The 20,602-nt window shown below is 44.4% G+C and overlaps 1 protein-coding gene across 2 annotated transcripts in view; it reads right to left on the bottom strand.

The window, feature by feature from the left end:
- LOC126199174 (lysosomal alpha-mannosidase-like) overlaps positions 1–17,731 on the bottom strand; it is a 152,897-nt gene extending 135,166 nt beyond the window's left edge. For both annotated transcript variants that reach the window (XM_049935946.1, XM_049935954.1), the window contains exon 1: positions 17,462–17,731. In XM_049935946.1, the coding sequence (XP_049791903.1) occupies positions 17,462–17,608 (147 nt within the window). In that variant the 5' untranslated portion in view covers positions 17,609–17,731. The remainder of the gene's footprint in view (positions 1–17,461) is intronic.
- Positions 17,732–20,602: the final 2,871 nt, after the last annotated feature.

The raw sequence follows: 20,602 nt of genomic DNA, 5'->3' as shown, positions 1-20,602 counted from the left end.
CAGAGACGTCACTGAACGAACGGACAGATCGACAGATCATAACTTTGCGAAAATAAAGAATGTAAAATTTTCACCCGACGGGAGACTTGAACCAAGGACCTTTCGTTCCTCAGCTGCTCACGCCTACCACGGGACCATGGCGCTCATCAGCTTACGCTCTCCTTGATGTTGCCTATCGTGCGCATGGACTACTCAGTTTGTATATTTAGCTTATTTTTTTCATAGTTCCACACAACTTCTCCCTGTTTTCTCGATTGATCTGTGTTCAGTTTTTCAAGGCCTATCTACTGTGCCAACTTATAACTAAATCTGTAAATCTGATGGGGGTGCGATGGGGACGTTCCCTTGTAAGTAACTGGAAGGCGTTACTTAGCCTGCAGCGCGAGTAGTAGTAGTGGGCAGTAACTGCACACAGCAAGGACAGAAAGCACATCAATCACATCAAGCCACATCATAATGAGAAATTAAGTTATGTTTCTTTTCTTTTTAGAAATTCATCGAGTAAAACAGAAGAAATATCCGGCGTTCCCCAAGGAAATGTTATAGGCCGTCTATTGCTTCTGATCTATATTAACGACATAGGAGACAATCTGAGTAGCCGTCTTAGATTGTTAGCAGATGATGCTGTCATTTACCGTCTTGTAAAGTCATCAGATGAGCAAAACGACTAGAAAAATGATTTAAATAAGATATCTGTATGGTGCGAAAAGTGGCAATTGAACCTGAATAGGCCGGCCGAGGTGGCTGTGCGGTTCTAGGCGCTACAGTCTGGAACCGAGCGACCGCTACGGTCGCAGGTTCGAATCCTGCCTCGGGCATGGATGTGTGTGATGTCCTTAGGTTAGTTGGGTTTAATTAGTTCTAAGTTCTAGGCGACTGATGACCTCAGAAGTTACGTCACATAGCACTCAGAGCCATTTTTGAACCTGAATAAGGAAAAGTGTGAAGTTATTCACATGAGTACTAAAAGAAATCAGCGAAATTTCGATTACGCGAAAAGTCACACAAATCTGAAGGCTGTAAATTGAACAATACTTAGGGATTACAATTACAAATAACCTAAATTGGAACGATCACAAAATGGTTCAAATGGCTCTGAGCACTATGGGACTAAACATCTATGGTCATCAGTCCCCTAGAATTTAGAACTACGTAAACCTAACTAACCTAAGGACAGCACACAACACGCAGTCATCACGAGGCAGAGAAAATCCCTGACCCCGCCGGGAATCGAACCCGGGAACCCCGACGTGGGAAGCGAGAACGCTACCGCACGACCACGAGATGCGGACAAGGAACGATCACATAGATAATATTGTGGGTAGAGCAAATCAAAGACTGCGATTCATTAGCAGAACACTTAGAAGGTGCAACAGGTCTACTAAAGAGACTGCCTACACCACGCTTGTGCGCCCTATTCTGGAGTATTGCTGTGCGATGTGGGATACGCATCAGGTGGAACTGATCGAAAAAGTACAAAGAAGGGCAGCTCGTTTTGTATTATCGCGAAATAGGGGAGATAGTGTCACAGACATGATACGTGAAATGGAGTGGCAATCATTAAAACAAAGGCGTTTTTCGTTGCGACAGGATCTTCTCATTAAATTTCAATCACCAGTTTTCTCCTCCGATTTCGAAAACATTCTGTTGGCACCCACCTACATAGGGAGAAATGATCATTACGATAAAATAAGAGAAATCAGTGCTCGCACAAAAAAATTTAAGTGCTCGTTTTTCCCGCGTGCCGTTCGAGAATGGAACGGTAGAGAGACAGCTTGAAGGAGGTTCATTGAACCCTCTGCCGGGCACTTTATTGTGAATAGCAGAGTAATCACGTAGATGTAGAAATAAAGTGCTCTCTTAATCGGCACGTGATATGTACAGATAATTTTGGATTCCTGCCACTAGCCATCGCAACTTCTCTCCTTCCTTGTTTGTGACAGTGCTGATTCCCACAGTAGCTGACAACACTGAGTGCGTGTAGATTTTAATGTCGTGTTTGTGTTGTTGATGACTATGAGAGGGGGAGGGGAGGGGAGGAGAGGGAGAGGGAGAGGGAGAGGGAGAGGGAGAGAAAGCCTGCTTAACATCCCCACCTGATGGACGATCACCATCAACAGTGTCACAAACCCTCACTCCACGAGACACGGTGGAGAGATTTGGATTTTAAGAAAGGGCGTTGGCGCAAAATGTGGTGATCAAAAATACTGTACGCTACACCTCCCGTCCCCTTGTTCGCCAAACACTAACGCTTTTCTTCCCCCGCCAGGATTGGAAGCGGCAACATCTAAACCTATTACCGCAATGCAAACTTGAATTAGCGACCTCGGCAAAGGAGGCAGGTTTGTCCAGTTTACATGGTAGGTATAAACACCAGCCGCTGTACTCCGACCACCCAACCGTTTCCGTAATAATGGATACAGTTTGGGTTGAAGCTTCTGCCACACCACGCCCTCCCCTGAAATCGTCAAAGAATAGATTCGCACAGAAAGTGAAGCTACACTCCTTAAAGATGCGGGAAGGATGATTCGGCGTTTATGTTAGGTAAGCATTCTGGTCATTGTGGACTGGTCACTAACTTTAGTCACTAAACTGAACGAGTCAGTACAATGTAATCTCGTTTGAGAGGACGCCGGTTCAGATCCATGCCCGGTCATTCAGATTTCGGTTTTCTAAGTTTTCCCCAAATCGTTTAAGGCGAACGTCGGGAGAATTCTTTGAAAATGACACGGCCGATTTAATTCTAAATTCTGAGCTTGAGCTCAGTCTTTGAACACTTCGTCATTGGGACGTTCAGTGCTCATTTTTCTTCCTCTCTTACATTGTCATTTGTTCCTTGCTTATTTACAGCATAAAACAAAAAAGCGAATGGGACGCAACTGTTAAGCTGTGCGGGTGTAGAAACACCCACTCAAATCGCAAATAACTGCTACCGATTAAACATGTCACCGATCCATTATACGAAAGTGTCCTACGCACGAAACATAACGCATAATGTACGCTTCTGTTCGCCCACCGTTTCATGGGTTTTTAACACAGTAAACTGCCATTAAAAGATAAAAATCAAAAATTGTGCTGCTTTAGAGATACCCGAAACACTTAACAGAATTTGTTAGCACAGCACTGATATGATGCGAATTCGGGACATTCGGAATTAAGGGTTTGACGCAGCTTTTGAAATCGTTGGACGTGTCAAAAAAGAAAGAGATAAAATGCGCAGTGAATGCTTAACCAGAAATTTATGACACTTGGAAAATCAATTAAGCTTCAACACAGGCACTGTACGGACCGGAAAGAAGGAAACTGCAGAAGTTCTAACTGTCTAAGTTATTTTCCCAGTTATTTGCTACCTCAGTGTTACAGTCAGGATACTGCCAATGGAAAATGCTGTGCATGTGATAACCGCGGTCGTGGACAGTAGCGTCCGATAAGAAGGTCATCAGTTCTGTGTGGCAGCTCCCTCGCGATAACAGACCTAGACGATGCACTAATGTAAGAGGCAAACGGAGATATATTGTCGCAATGGAGACGTCTGTCAGTAACAAAACTTTGTATTTTATTTGACTAACATAATAATTTTGTTTCTTTATAATTTTTCACTAATTTCGTCTACTCATTGGTTTTCAGAACTAAAAAGAAAGTAATAACACATTATAGTGAAATGAGACACCGGATGTGTAATTTACAGTAACACGTCAGAGAACAGGATGCAGCAAGCTAAATCATCTTGTAGGTACATGTAGATGCCACGCATTGCCATTAAACTCGTATTTACAAATAAAATATTACACAGCGTCTCCTAGATACTTTTAACCGCGTACTAATTTTTGAAACTAGTAACACCATCATATAGTTTTCCAGATTTCATCACATATATGTCAAAGTCACGACCCACCAAAGTAGTTCAAATATACATGCCTAACAGCTCCACGGATGAATATTGAAATATATACCCTATGTTATTCAGTACGTTGAACGACAGAAAATTTAATTCTGATCGAGGACTGGAATTTGATTGTGAGAAGACAAAGAAAAACGGCAGAACACGGGATGGGGGAAAGAAATTAAAGGTAAAGTCACCTGACAGAGTTTGGCTCAGAACATTTTAATCATTGCCAACATTTCGTTTCTGCCTCATGAAAGAAGGTGCTACATGCGAAAGACAAAATGGAGGCTTCAGGTAAATATGCTTCGAAACCAGGTTTTAAACTGCAAATCATTTCCAAGAGCAGATGCTGATTTTCACCACAATTTATCGGGTACGAAATGCAGACTGGAGCTGAAGACACAGCAAAACTGGGAACTAAGAATATGTGACCAGGGTAAGCTGTAGCAACCTGAGTTCGCTGAGTGTTTCGAAAGGTGCTTTAAGCAACGGAAAACAAACAGGGGAGGAGAATACAATGGGTAGCTCGCTTATAGAGATGAAGCAGAGGGAAAACTAGGCAAAAAGACGATGTACAGCAGAAATCCTTGGACAATACGCGAGACTTTTAGTTGATTAAAGAGGAAAATCTACTGGTGTGCAAATCAAGGATGAAAGCAACTTTCGCATGAAGTGCTACAGCCAAGTAACATATATCGATGAAACGTGAACCACATGTAGAAAGTGCTGCTACGGTATAGTACAGAAGTACGCAATGAGACGAACTGAAATGACACTTTTATTTAAAGACAATAATTACACTGAAGTCACCGCAATTCATGATGCTCCATTGAACATTATGTCGCGTCTGTAGTTTCCTGTGAGCGGATCAGGATGGGAGCTAGACGCTAAATCCAGCAATGAGGTGGCTCGTCCAACTCGAAGTCCTGGTGCTGGAAAACAAGCTGGAAATTCTTTGCAGATAAGGGAACTCGGTGGAATAAAGGACGAATACTTCTGATGAAATAACTGAGGTGAAACACGAGATAGGATAAGACCACTGTCGAACCCTAAGAGGCACCAACACATTAAATGTTAAGTTGGGCAATCCTGCATGTACCCAGTGCAGCTAAGTGCCACGAGAAACTAAGTCCTGTCCCGAGGGCAGATTAACTCAGGTCCAGCGTCTGAGGCAACTGCCTAAGGAAACTCCCTAGCAGCGCCAGCGGCCCTGCTTATACAGGGTGTTACAAAAAGGTACTGCCAAACTTTCAGGAAACATTCCTCACACACAAAGAAAGAAAATATGTTATGTGGACATGTGTCCGGAAACGCTTACTTTCCATGTTAGAGCTCATTTTATTACTTCTCTTCAAATTACATTAATCATGGGATGGAAACACACAGCAACAAAACGTACCAGCGTGACTTCAAACACTTCGTTACATGAAATGTTCAAAATGTCCTCCGTTAGCGAGGATACATGCATCCACCCTCCGTCGCATGGAATCCCTGATGCGCTAATGCAGCCCTGGAGAATGGCGTATTGTATCACAGCCGTCCACAATACGAGCACGAAGAGTCTCTACATTTGGTACCGCGGTTGCGTAGACAAGAGCTTTCAAATGCCCCCATAAATGAAAGTCAAGACGGTTGAGGTCAGGAGAGCGTGGAGGCCACGGAATTGGTCCGCCTCTACCAATTCATCGGTCACCGAATCTGTTGTTGAGAAGCGTACGAACACTTCGACTGAAATATGCAGGAGCTCCATCGTGCATGAACTACATGTTGTGTCGTACATGTAAAGGCACATGTTCTAGCAGCACAGATAGAGTATTCCGTATGAAATCATGATAACGTGCTCCATTGAACGTAGGTGGAAGAACATGGGGCCCAACAAGACATCACCAACTATGCCTGCCCTAACGTTCACAGAAAATCTGTGTTGATGACGTGATCGCACAATTGCGTGCGGATTCTCGTCAGCCCACACATGTTGATTGTGAAAATTTACAATCTGATCACGCTGGAATGAAGCCTCATCCGTAAAGAGAACATTTGCACTGAAATGAGGATTGACACATTGTTGGATGAACCATTCGCAAAACTGTACCCGTGGAGGCCAATCAGCTGCTGATAGTGCCTGCACACGCTGTACATGGTACGGAAACAACTGGTTCTCCCGTAGCACTCTCCATACAGCGACGTGGTCAACGTTATCTTGTACAGCAGCAACTTCTCTGACGCTGACATTAGGGTTATCGTCAACTGCACGAAGAATTGCCTCGTCTATTGCAGGTGTCCTCGACGTTCTAGGTCTTCCCCAGTCGCGAGTCATAGGCTGGAATGTTCCGTGCTCCCTAAGACGATGATCAATTGCTTCGAACGTCTTCCTGTCGGGACACCTTCGTTCTGGAAATCTGTCTCGATACAAACGTACCGCGCCACGGCTATTGCCCGTGCAAATCCATACAGCAAATGGGCATCTGCCAACTCCGCATTTGTAAACATTGCACTGACTGCAAAACCACGTTCGTGATGAACACTAACCTGTTGATGCTACGTATTGATGTGCTTGATGCTAGTACTGTAGAGCAATGAGTCTCATGTCAACACAAGCACCGAAGTCAACATTACCTTCCTTCAATTGGGCCAATTGGCGGTGAATCGAGGAAGTACAGTACATACTGACGAAACTAAAATGAGCTCTAACATGGAAATTAAGCGTTTCCGGACACATGTGCACATAACATCTTTTCTTTGATTGTGTGTGAGGAATGTTTCCTGAAAGTTTGGCCGTACCTTTTTGTAACACCCTGTATAGGTTCATCTGATGCAATCCTCCGCGAACACGCGCCTCTCCCGTATCCTGTTGTCCTTCCAGAACATTCTGTCGTAGCTGGCCATGTAGCTCCAGCGTCCCTTGCTACAAAAACGCAACCTCTCCTGCTTCCCAGCGCCCTGGCTGACGTTAGGTTGCTTTCCTACACGTTCATCTTATGCAATCTTATGCATTTCTACTCACATCCGCGACCCATTCGCGACAATTACAAACGGCAGGTCGTGGTGTGTGAACACAGCCGACGGCACTGCAGGCTCTGCAATGTGGCTCCAAAGTTGGTAGGACTGCTTGTTGTAGGGCGTTCCAGTCCACCAGCGCGACTCACCAGTGACCAGTGCTGGATGGTTGCTGATGCATATGGCCATGCTACTACGTGTCTCCCCAACCCAACCCTCACGTGCTCGATGGGATTTAAGTGCGAGGAACTGGCAGGCCCCGCCCAATCGCTGAATACCCCCTCCTTCTTGAGCTTCTCCACCTGCCCTGTTCAGTGTGTTCGTGCATTGTCATCCACAAAAATGAAATCAGGGCCGAATGCACCTATGAAAAGACGCACATGGGGGAGGGGTATGGTGTGAAATAGCGTTGACTAGTGAATGTACTGTTCAAATATTTGGCTGTTGGTACACCCACGCAACACACCATGACAACTGGACCACCTAAACAATCGTGTTCGCACAATATTCCTGAGTGCATTACCTACTCTCGTATGGGGAGAGATGGGAAAAAGTAATGCGCCCAGGTACATCGTCGGATATGATCGTTTGGTGGTCCTACGGCGTAGGGAGGCATAATGTTGCGTGGGTGTACTGACCTTCAAATCTGAACACGATGAACCCACCGGTCAATGTTATTGTGCCACTGTACTTCTTCCCTACGTGGGTCTTTTCATGGGTGCATTCGGCCCTGACTGCATTTCTGTGGATGACAATGCGCGTTCGCATCGCACAGCGCTGACTGAGGATATTGGCGAATGCATTGGCATTCCAGGTTTTCCCGCCCTAAATCATATACAGCATATGTGGGCCGAGTTGGAAAGACGCAGTGTGACTTCAGCGTAATTATTGTCTTTGAATAGAAGTGTAATTTATCTTCCCCTCATTGTGTATTTTTTTTTCAGCTACTGTCTGTACCATACTACAGCAGTTCTTTCTATGTATGATACGTGTTTCATCGAGCTACATTACTTGGCAGTGACATCATTCGAAAGTTACTTTCTTCCTTAAGTTTTGCACACCAGCGTACAAATATGCAACTCGTGAAGCAGGCAGACTTCTAAAAAATTAAACTGATAAATGGTTCAAATGGCTCTGAGCACTATGGGACTCAACTGCTGTGGTCATAAGTCCCCTAGAACTTAGAACTACTTAAACCTAACTAACCTAAGGACAGCACACAACACCCAGCCATCACGAGGCAGAGAAAATCCCTGACCCCGCCGGGAATCGAACCCGGGAACCCGGGCGTGGGAAGCGAGAACGCTACCGCACGACCACGAGATGCGGGCAATTAATCTGATAGGAAGTACAAAGTGGCAAAGCACGATTTGCAAGAGGATAAATGCCAACCTGTGTAGACGGGCATGGTTAAGTATAGATGCGACTGTTACAGAAGAATCAGTTAAATAAGTCAAATCGTTCAAAAATGTTCAAATGTGTGTGAAATCTTATGGGACTCAACTGCTAAGGTCATCAGTCCCTAAGCTTACACACTACTCGGGCATGGGCGTGTGTGTTTGTCCTTAGGATAATTTAGGTTAAGTAGTGTGTAAGCTTAGGGACTGATGGCCTTAGCAGTTAAGTCCCATAAGATTTCACACACATTTGGACATTTTTGTTAGCAGAATATAGAATCGGTGGGTTCAGGACGGTAATACAGAACGGCGGGCTGGATCCCAACGGCCTCGTATCACTAGCAGTCTAGATCTACATCTACATCCCTACTCCGCAAGCCACCTGACGGTGTGTGGCGGAGGGTACCCTGGAGTGCCTCTATCGGTTCTCCCTTCTATTCCAGTCTCGTATTGTTCGTGGAAAGGAGGATCGTCGGTATGCTTCGGTATGCTTCTGCGTGAGGAATATACTGCTTGACTCTTCGGTGAAGGTACGTTCTCGGAACTTCAACAAAAGCCCGTACCGAGCTACTGAGCGTCTCTCCTGCAGAGTCTTCCACTGGAGTTTATCATCTCCGTAACGCTTTCGCGATTACTAAATGATCCTGTAACGAAGAGCGCTGCTCTCCGTTGGATCTTCTCTATCTCTTCTATCAACCCTATCTGGTACGGATCCCACACTGCTGAGCAGTATTCAAGCAGTGGGCGAACAAGCGTGCTGTAACCTACTTCGTTTTCGGATTGCATTTCCTTAGGATTTTTCCAATGAATCTGTCTGGCATCTGCTTTACCGACGATCAACTTTATATGATTATTCCATTTTAAATCACTCCTAATGCGTACTCCCAGATAATTTATGGAAATAACTGCTTCCAGTTGCTGACCTGCTATTTTGTAGCTAAATGATAAGGGATCTATCTTTCTATGTATTCGCAGCACATTACACTTGTCTACATTGAGATTCAATTGCCATTCCCTGCACCATGCGTCAATTCGTTGCAGATCCTCCTGCATTTCAGTACAATTTTCCATTGTTACAACCTCTCGATACACCACAGCATCATCTGCAAAAAGCCTCAGTGAACTTCCGATGTCATCCACAAGGTCATTTATGTACACTCCTGGAAATTGAAATAAGAACACCGTGAATTCATTGTCCCAGGAAGGGGAAACTTTATTGACACATTCCTGGGGTCAGATACATCACATGATCACACTGACAGAACCACAGGCACATAGACACAGGCAACAGAGCATGCACAATGTCGGCACTAGTACAGTGTATATCCACCTTTCGCAGCAATGCAGGCTGCTATTCTCCCATGGAGACGATCGTAGAGATGCTGGATGTAGTCCTGTGGAACGGCTTGCCATGCCATTTCCACCTGGCGCCTCAGTTGGACCAGCGTTCGTGCCGGACGTGCAGACCGCGTGAGACGACGCTTCATCCAGTCCCAAACATGCTCAATGGGGGACAGATCCGGAGATCTTGCTGGCCAGGGTAGTTGACTTACACCTTCTAGAGCACGTTGGGTGGCACGGGATACATGCGGACGTGCATTGTCCTGTTGGAACAGCAAGTTCCCTTGCCGGTCTAGGAATGGTAGAACGATGGGTTCGATGACGGTTTGGATGTACCGTGCACTATTCAGTGTCCCCTCGACGATCACCAGTGGTGTACGGCCAGTGTAGGAGATCGCTCCCCACACCATGATGCCGGGTGTTGGCCCTGTGTGCCTCGGTCGTATGCAGTCCTGATTGTGGCGCTCACCTGCACGGCGCCAAACACGCATACGACCATCATTGGCACCAAGGCAGAAGCGACTCTCATCGCTGAAGACGACACGTCTCCATTCGTCCCTCCATTCACGCCTGTCGCGACACCACTGGAGGCGGGCTGCACGATGTTGGGGCGTGAGCGGAAGACGGCCTAACGGTGTGCGGGACCGTAGCCCAGCTTCATGGAGACGGTTGCGAATGGTCCTCGCCGATACCCCAGGAGCAACAGTGTCCCTAATTTGCTGGGAAGTGGCGGTGCGGTCCCCTACGGCACTGCGTAGGATCCTACGGTCTTGGCGTGCATCCGTGCGTCGCTGCGGTCCGGTCCCAGGTCGACGGGCACGTGCACCTTCCGCCGACCACTGGCGACAACATCGATGTACTGTGGAGACCTCACGCCCCACGTGTTGAGCAATTCGGCGGTACGTCCACCCGGCCTCCCGCATGCCCACTATACGCCCTCGCTCAAAGTCCGTCAACTGCACATACGGTTCACGTCCACGCTGTCGCGGCATGCTACCAGTGTTAAAGACTGCGATGGAGCTCCGTATGCCACGGCAAACTGGCTGACACTGACGGCGGCGGTGCACAAATGCTGCGCAGGTAGCGCCATTCGACGGCCAACACCGCGGTTCCAGGTGTGTCCGATGTGCCCTGCGTGTGATCATTGCTTGTACAGCCCTCTCGCAGTGTCCGGAGCAAGTATGGTGGGTCTGACACACCGGTGTCAATGTGTTCTTTTTTCCATTTCCAGGAGTGTATATTGTGAATAGCAACGGTCCTATGACAGGAATCTTATCCGCATGGCTGCAACGGATCGTGCATCCACGTCTCGATCCCTGAGTCAACAGATGAGGACGTTTGCAAGACATAAACCATCTGCACGAACAGTTGGACGACGTTTGCAGCAGCATGGACTATCAGCTCGGAGACCATGGCTGCTGTTACCCTTGACGCTGCATCACAGGCAGGAGCGCCTGCGATGGTGTACTCAACGACGAACCTGGGTGCACGAATGGCAAAACGTCATTTTTTCGGATGAATCCAGGTTCTGTTTACAGCATCATGATGATCGCATCCGTGTTTGGCGACATCGCGGTGAACGCACATTGGAAGCGTGTATTCGTCATCGCCATACTGGCGTATCACCCGGCGTGATGGTATGGGGTGCCATTGGTTACACGTCTCGGACACCTCTTGTTCGCACTGACGGCACTTTGAACAGTGGACGTTACATTTCAGATGTGTTACGACCCGTGGTTCTACCCTTCATTCGATCCCTGCGAAACCATACATTTCAGCAGGACAATGCACGACCGCATGTTGCAGGTCCTGTACGGGCCTTTCTGGATACAGAAAATGTTCGACTGCTACCCTGGCCTGCACATTCTCCAGATCTCTCACCAATTGAAAACGTCTGGTCAATGGTGGCCGAGGAACTGACTCTTCACAATACGCCAATCAATACTCTTGATGAACTGTGGTATCGTGTTGAAGCGGCATGGGCAGCTGTACCTGTACACGCCATCCAAGCTCTGTTTGACTCAATACCAAGGCGTATCAAGGCCGTTATTACGGCCAGAGGTGGTTGTTCTGGGTACTCATTTATCAGGATCTATGCATCCAAATTGTGTGAAAATGTAACAACATGTCAGTTCTAGTATAATATGTTTGTCCAATGATACCCGTTTATCATCTGCATTTCTTCTTGGTGTAGAAATTTTAATGGCCAGTAGTGTAGTTCCTTCTCCGCATTACGACGACGACTTCACTGTGTTTTCCGCGTCTCGCCGCCACGATTCAATACTCTCCGCTGCTAGTACTGCCACCTCTATCTGCGGGTGACGGACGTTGTGGTCGAGCGGTTCTAGGTGCTACAGTCCGGAACCGCACTGCTGCTACGGTCACAGGTTCGCATCCTGCCACGGCATGGGTGCGTGTGATGCCCTTAGGTTTGTTAGTCTTAAGTAGTTCTAAGTCTAGGAGACTTATGACCTCAGATGTTAAGTCCCATAGTGCTTAGAGCCATTTGAACCATTTTGATAATGCACGTTGACGTCGAACGTACGCGGTGGTCATAGTAAATGCGGCTGGACCGTAGAGATATGCGAAATCTCGTGTTATGACAATATGTGTGGTAGCATGTACCAATTTTTAAAGTCAGACATTACTTCAGAGCAGCATCATTCGAAGTGCTAAAATTATGTAATTTTAAACTGTTGTTTTCGTTAGATAACAGTTAACATCACTGCTGTAACAAATACAGTTATGGGTAAGTGCGAGACTACATATTGAAAGGTCCGTGGTTCTATTTTGAAAAATGCCAAGTTGCACCGTTCGGAGACCACATCAAACTGTGGTCCCCATTCAGCTGACAGGGTAAGTCGGCTCAAGGATCAGAGGAAAACAAGGGTGTAACAAATGGTTCAAATGGCTCTGAGCACTATGGGACTTAACTTCGGAGGTCATCAGTCCCCTAGAACTTAGAACTACTTAAACCTAACTAACCTGAGGACATCACACACATCCATGCCTGAGGAAGATTCGAACTGGCGACCGTAGCGGTTGCGCGGTTCCACACTGTAGCGCCTAGAACGGCTCGGCCACCCCCTGCCCGCAAGGGTGTAACACCTCCAACAGATTTTTTCTACAGTATTCAGACCAAACTTCAGGTCGATGTCAGCTTTAACATAGCGTACACTATTTGGTTCATTTATGCGTTGGTCAGCTCTGAATATCAGTCTAAATTTTTAAGTTGCTCTGAAAGCACAGCTCCCATTTATATGATTGGCAACACTACTTGCGCGAGCTTGAGCAGCTCTATTTCCTCCAGAAACTACTGATTAAATGATCGTATTACTTAGCCGGCTTCATAGTTCTTCGAGACCACTTCAGTAGGTTGTGAACATCTGTACACTTCGCTAAAATCCGGCAAACTATGTTCGAATAACAACTCACAATTCCCACCTGGCATAACACACAGCTTACTTGTTGCGGGGATTTTCCTAAACAATTGACAAACCCTTTGTAAAGTATCTCTAAGAGTGTTGTTCCAAGATTACAGTGCGCGCACTACTTGTCTTGGCTCCCTAGTACAGAATCTGTATGGGTCGGAGGACTTCGGGAAGCTGGTTAGCATTTCCTCTCAGCAGGCTACACTCTTCACGACTATTCCTAGCCATTGGCAGATTTCGGGTTCTGGCTGTTTGTGTCAGAGCGAAAGACGAAGCAGTTCCTGGGCCTTAGTGGGTGCCGAATCGACAGTCCTCTGGCCTATGGATAAGACATTTCTCCGCATTCTAGTGCGTGTTCTATATCTTTTGAAATTCCTCTGCACTGTGGCACTTGCCGTATATACAAGCAAGTCATCTCCGTATTGTAGCAGTTTGGCAAGGAAGCATGTTGTTCCATGTAGATCTGTCGCCAAGACGGGTGGCAGAACTCACTCTCAGGGCAGATCGTTAGTTGTTCTTCTGTGATCCGCATATGTGATGTAGAAAAAAAGGACTGAATGAGATTTTCACTCTGCAGCGGAGTGTGCGCTGATATGAAACTTCCTGGCAGATTTAAACTGTGTGCCCGACCGAGACTCGAACTCGGGACCTTTGCCTTACGCGGGCGAGTGCTCTACCGAGTCTCGGTCGGGCACACAGTTTTAATCTGCCAGTAAGTTTCAAAAAAAGGACTGTTAGCCTTTAGGTATGAGTGCTTATTGATCTTCAACTGTGTTCTTTTACTAGTTTAATGAAATTTCATCAAAATTGATGCGCTCATAGGCCCCTTACTACTGATCGGTTCTTAAGCTCCGCTGGAAGGCGAAAACGGCTTTGCAGAAGCTGCCATTCAGAAATACTATGAGTAAAAACGTTTCCAGGCACGTGTTGTATCAAACGTCTTCTGAACATATCTGGCGCGTACACAGTTTTGTAGGTGCTCTCGTGTCAAAATTGATAAACGTCTGTAGTAAAAACTGTTTGACTACTGAAACTCAGTTGACTGGTTTTGGTGAAACTTGTCACAGCGTAAGGACAAAGTTAAAGCTCGAAACACTGAAGCGCAAGGGAAATAGTTCTTTGGTACTATGTTAAGTCTCATTTCTTTGTGTCTAAGTAGAGGATGAGTAGCACCCCAAAATCTTTCAAGAAAAAGTACTCGAATAGCCAGACTTCGACGGGGAAGACGAAACTATATGAAGTGTGTACCCTTCTCGGTTATTACGATGTTGTACTATGGACTTTTCCCTGGACTATCTCAGTCGTAATCCTGTAGCCCTGACCACGTATATGCAATTGGATGGCTTCCATAAATCGCTTCACGTAACTTTCAGGCTACTTTTCAAAGCTTGGTCGCAACCGTCTCTCTCAAGTAAATGTACATCGTTCTAGTAACCAGAAGATAGTCGAACAGTAACCAAATGTTAAGGGAGGAATAAGAACAATAGTGTCCTAATTAAAGTCTCCTCAACATCTACATTTGATCAATTGCATGCCTACGAACTTCCGAGAAAATGTCGAAGTATAAAGGGCACTCAAATTAAAACAAGCCAAACAGAAAAGTAAGCAGGCCTAAACTGTTTATTATTTCAAAAGTAATCGTCATAATTGTTAATAGAATTGTCCCATAGGGAGACAAGACGGTCAATACCCCCACAGAAAAATGTTTGCGGTTGCCTACGGAACCACGATTGTACCCAGGCGTACATCTCTTCGTCCGAAGCTAATTGACAGCCACCAATGTCTTTCTTAAGATCTCCAAAAATATGGAAATCGCGTGGAGAGAGATGTTAAAGAGCATCCCAGCGAAGCTTCTGCAACGTACACTTGGACGTTCTCGCATGTTGTCTACTATGCTGCAGAAATTTGATCGGAAGTCCCGATCCCTCCCCATACGGTTTCTTCATTTTCGGAGTCCTGGAGAAGACGTTCGCGATCGTCGATTTGCTTCGCACGAAGAGCTGCACGTCTGGATACAACCATAATTCTGTAGGCAACCGCAAATTCTTTTCCATGAAGGCATTGGCGTCTTGTCTCACGGTGGGATAAATATAAGAGTATTAGCGGTTATGGTGATAACTTCTGAAACAGCTTGCTTACTTTCTTCCATCTGTCTCGTTGTCATTTAACAGTTCCTTGTACATGAATACCGATGGATAAAATTGTAACAAATTAGAAAAAAATATTTTTTTTGCAAATCTATAACTTTAATTTTTAACTTGGTAACCTACCATTATCGCACACTTCGGCGCGCTTTCTTCGAACCATTTCGGGAAAAAAAAAGAAAAGTCGCTGAATTCTGCCAAATACGAGTTCACATTTACAATGAATCTCGATTAGAAAATAATTTCTGTCCCCAAGCCATCCTTTCAGACGGAGAAACAGATTAAAGTCACAATTGTGTCAGTTGGCGATTTGCAATAATCGAAATGAGAAACTGCGCGTTGTCCTGCTAATAGCTAAATTTTTTTGCAGACCATTCTTGGACGTTTCGCTTGGTGTAAATTGGCTTTGATTACTGAACAAACTGATAGATAAAATTAATGTTAACCACTCTCCGCGGCGGAGAGGCTTTGAAGTTGTTTTCGTGGGAGCACACCGTGTAGGTTTGGAACAAAGCTTGTAGTCAAACAGCTGATCTCAAACCAAGCTTTTATCACCTACCCCATCCTACACTACACGATTCTGCAATGAACCGACTGAATAGTCAAAACCGATGCACCGAAGGTCCTCATCATCGCAGAATTGGTTGGGTTTCTACAGCAACTTCATGTCTTTTGTAATTAAAGTTTCTGAGGTTTCAGTTCCTGTGAAACGGGCACGATCGATTTCCTTTCTGATCGTTCCCAATCCGAGCTTACGCTCCGTCGCTTCACGCTAAGCAATAACTTCATTTGTAATTCAAGGCCCTTCATGCATTCGCTGTCTCACAATCAATCATTAAAATTCTTAATCCTGTCTTGACAACACTAAACTTTATTTAGAAAGTTCAACATGATTTTGGTGACGATTCATCCGGTATTCGTAAACTCAGAGTTAATCTGATGGTCTCAAACAGAAAAATACCCAGCGTGTGTCGTGTCTTAGTGTCCAGTATTTGCGCATAACTAATTAATGTACGCCTACGGAAAATTGCGGTCGAGGCAGTACCTATTAGTAGAAACCCCATCTCATCAACTCGAGCATACACTCAAAACATTAAGATTCGTGGCTATATTCACGTAAGATCGACAATAAAATTTAAATCTATCAGTTTATTACAGCGATGTAGCAGTGTTTAAAAAGTAAATTACTTCTTCGTTTACACTGCAATAACTGTCTTAATAATTCATGAAAAAAATTAGGCAGAATCATTATTTGCAACACACAAATCGCCGGCCGAAGTGGCCGTGCGGTTAAAGGCGCTGCAGCCTGGAACCGCAAGACCGCTACGGTCGCAGGTTCGAATCCTGCCTCGGGCATGGATGTTTGTGATGTCCTTAGGTTAGTTAGGTTTAACTAGTTCTAAGTTCTAGGGGACTAATGACCTCAGCAGTTGAGTCCCATAGTGCTCAGAGCCATTTGAACACACAAATCACAGCAGTAAACACAACAATTAAGAAGGAAACTACATAAGCAATTTGTTACAGTGTACAATTGCGAGGTAAAATAATAACTCTTTGCCTGAAAACAAAAAAAAAAAAACTCCTAGATTGTTTAAGATTCAATGTACAATCTGTTAAGCGCAAAACAAAAAAAATTGATTCTTCCTGGATTTTTTTTTTTCGGTGTCTGAAGGACCTTTAAACCAACGGAGTGGTTTCTTAAGCAAAGTTCTTGAAATAATTATACAGAGCATAATTTTAAAAAAATTGTCACTATCTTGAAGTTCGATCCTTCAATCATTCATAGCACGTGTGGCAATCTTTAAGCAATTTCCACTAGCAATTACGTGACCACTCTTAGCACACGCTACTTCCCGTCAGCCCCAGCAACGCAACTATAAGTATTCAAAACAAACAATTTTTACAAACCGCATCTTCCTTTAATGTGTCACAGACTGCAGTAACAAATATTGTTGCAGTAGTTTATCTGACAGAAGTCCAGCCACCACAGTGTACCGGTACAGTAAACACGTTAGAAGGACATTGTAATTGATTTGAAGTACTCGACAGGTACCTCCGTAGAACAATACTGGATGATAATGATGACGAATACTGTCGGCTGCTATGTGCGTAAAGCGTTGGTAACGCGAACCTTTTTAGTAGAAGTACAACCTCCATACACAGGATTAAGAAAAGGCAACAAACATGCATTACAATACTTGTACAAAGACATAAGCAGTCGTCCAATTAGTGAATGTTAAACGTGATATTGATGTAATGCCTTACCTTGTATCCACAAACGTTTTCATCCACGGTGTCCAAATACCTTAACGAAGCAGAACCCTTCGAATAATATAGGGGTTCTGGAGGCATTCGTGGTACACATGATATTTGATTAGTAACAAACAAGATCACACCTATAACAAACAACATAATGTTTGCAGCAGTCACGTCCAACACTCATACGTCTTACAGCAATGCCGACGCACTACTGCCGCGGAATCTAACAGTCTTCCTTGTTTTAAACTCCACAGCTCCGTATCTACGTACCCCCAACGCTTAACTGTCGCTAGCGTCAGCTGTTTTCTGTCCGTTGACCAGGTTAGGTAACCGTCTGCCGTTGGCAACACTGCTTACGCTAATCGACTCTCGCCGGCCGCTTCTCACCACTATATAATATCTGACTTAAATATCTGTCACGACTTTCGCGCCAAATACGACGGAATACGTAATCTATCAAATGTTCCATAAGAGCCGGCAACGAAAAAATGAGAGTCTAAACACTCAGAGCATATACCAAGACCGCTATTAAAGAAGTAAAATCGGCTCTACTGCATAGGCGATACGCGGAAATTTATAGGCCACCAAATCGTGGACGTAAATCGAGAAAACAGTTCAAATTATATATTCTCTCTGTTTGGACTGTTTGGTTTTGGCTCCTGAACAACATAATATAAGGCGTTACTCTTGTAGCCATGCACCATTCACGTGCTACCAAAATCGTTAATATATTCAACAGAACGTTAGAAAACACCAGGTGAATATTAAAAGTGTTGTACTACTGTTAAAATTATCATTTATTGTCCTTATTTCTAGGAATGTACTTAACATCTGAAAATCGCTTAAGCATCTGTAATCTGTCGATAGAACTCGTTTGCTTCATTAAAAAAAAGAACTTCCAGTTTCTTTTACTGCACCTATGGTAATAGACGATTGCATGTTCCGGTTTCACATTTCGTCGACGAAGAAACAATACCGCGTAACTGACAAATTGCCGATTTTTCGTTTTTCAGTCCGATGATATCGTTGACCGTATGCGCATCTGCTCTTAACGCCATTAAGTCCGAATTTTTAATTATTTACCATGAAAAAACTGTCTAAAACAATACCGCGTATGTGACACGGCAAATAAATAGATGGCAATGCCGCGGAACTGTAGAGAATTAAATACCGCATATCTACAACCTATGGATACTGTGAACAATACCGCGTAAATACAAAAGCGCGCGCAGCCACAGCCTTATTACGTATTTAACAGTGCTCGAAAGTGGTTCCATGCTTGTACCTTCATTCGTGATAATGGACAGCGATATAGATGACGATCTTTTTACTGAAGAAGGAATTGTTTCTCAGCTGAAATCAGCTTATGAAAGCGAAGAATCGTTCCTGAGAGTGACTGACACCGGTAAGAAAATTGTTTTATTATTCACCTTTGAATGTTAGTAGCACTGCAAGTGTCTAATTGTGATATAAATCAGAACACCCCCACTTCACTCGTTCTGTGCTTTATTCATTTCTGCCAAAGATTTCTATACTGTCCACTTTCTTATAGGATCTCCCGTAAATGCAGAACAAACAACAGGCGAGAAAATTCGTAACGCTGAAGTTACATTTATCGATTTAATTTCGTATATGGGGTTCTCGGTTACTGTTCCTGCAACGTCTAATGACGCAGGTAAATTTCCTTGGGATTATTGTTAATACTATTACTGATGCAGTCGTTCTCATAAATACATGAATTTGAGCTTCATCTTTGTCTGCTTAAACTAATTTATAAATATTTTTCCATCTAGAAACTTCAGTGGCTGTATCCAACAATGCTCAAAATGAAACCACAGTCACAGTTTCCACTAGAGATGACAGCACTTCACACTCATTGCTATGCGATGGTGCTCATTGTTTGCCAAACATTCTGGATAAAATTATCGGGAGATCACGGGAGCAATAATGATGCTGACAGTGAAGGCCAAGAATTTTATGGTGACGAAAGCAGTGACAAGAAAAGTAAGTCTAAACCACATCATGAAGATTGGAAGAAAAATGCCAATAAAATTCTGAGAATGCGTGGACAGACGTATATCGGATACAAAAGAAGTCGAATTGGTAAAATCACTCATGATACTCCAAGAGAGGCATGAAAATTAGGTCCAACATGTACTTCGAAGATGTGCCAGAAATCCGTTCAAAGGAAGTGTCATCAGTTTTCTGCTGATGATAGGCAGGCAGTATTTAACACATTTTGGGAAATGTCATGGAATCAGAGGAAGGTTTAAGTTATCAACCTTGTGGGCGTAATTCCAACCAAACGTCCAGGGCAGAACACTGGTAAATCCAGGCGAAAAGGGACGCTTATTTATCATTTGAAAAATGAGCTGGGGAAACATAAAGTAGGCAAAAAGATGTTTCTCAATACTCTTGGGATTAAAGAATGGACTGTCCGATATTGGCTAGATAATTCTACACATGGGATGAGTCCTGATACAGAATCGTCACGACCTCGAATCAAACAGACGAAGAAGAAAGATGAGAGAATCTTCATGAAAGAATTCCTGGACTCTCTTCCGAAACTTCCGTCGCATTACTGCAGGAAATCCTCCTCGAAGTTGAACCTTGAGCCTGTTCTATAATCCCAACAACAGCTGTATGGACTTTATGTGGAAAAATGTCATGTGGAGAAGGTTTCACCATTAAGTCTGGCTTCCTTTAACTTGATTTTAGAAGATGGTAATATTAGCTTATTTTCCCCCAAGAAAGACCAGTGCGACTTGTAGTTACAGGCTTGGTAACTTGAGTGAAGACATGTGGAAGCAACACACAGAATGGAAAGAGCAGACAAGGATGCAAAAAGATGTTGACAAGAAAGAAGTCCAGCAGAAGCTCTGCTCAGTGTACTCCCTGGACATACAGGCCATGAAAGTAGCTCCATTTTTAAGAGCAAGTGCTGTTTATTATAAAACGAAGCTGGCTGTTCATAACGCTACAATGTATAGTTTAGAAAGTCGTGATGCAGTATGTTACTGAGTCGATGAAACGCAAGGTGATTTGGTTGCATCATGTTTTGCCTCATGCATCGTGGACACCCTATCCAGAACGATTAAGGAAAATCCCGTTCAAGTCATTCTGTATTCTGATGGCTACACATACCAG

Source organism: Schistocerca nitens, chromosome 1 (genome assembly GCF_023898315.1).
Source record: "Schistocerca nitens isolate TAMUIC-IGC-003100 chromosome 1, iqSchNite1.1, whole genome shotgun sequence".
In the NCBI taxonomy this organism is placed as follows: Eukaryota; Metazoa; Arthropoda; class Insecta; order Orthoptera; family Acrididae; genus Schistocerca; species Schistocerca nitens.
This window is presented reverse-complemented; position numbering and strand designations above follow the sequence as displayed.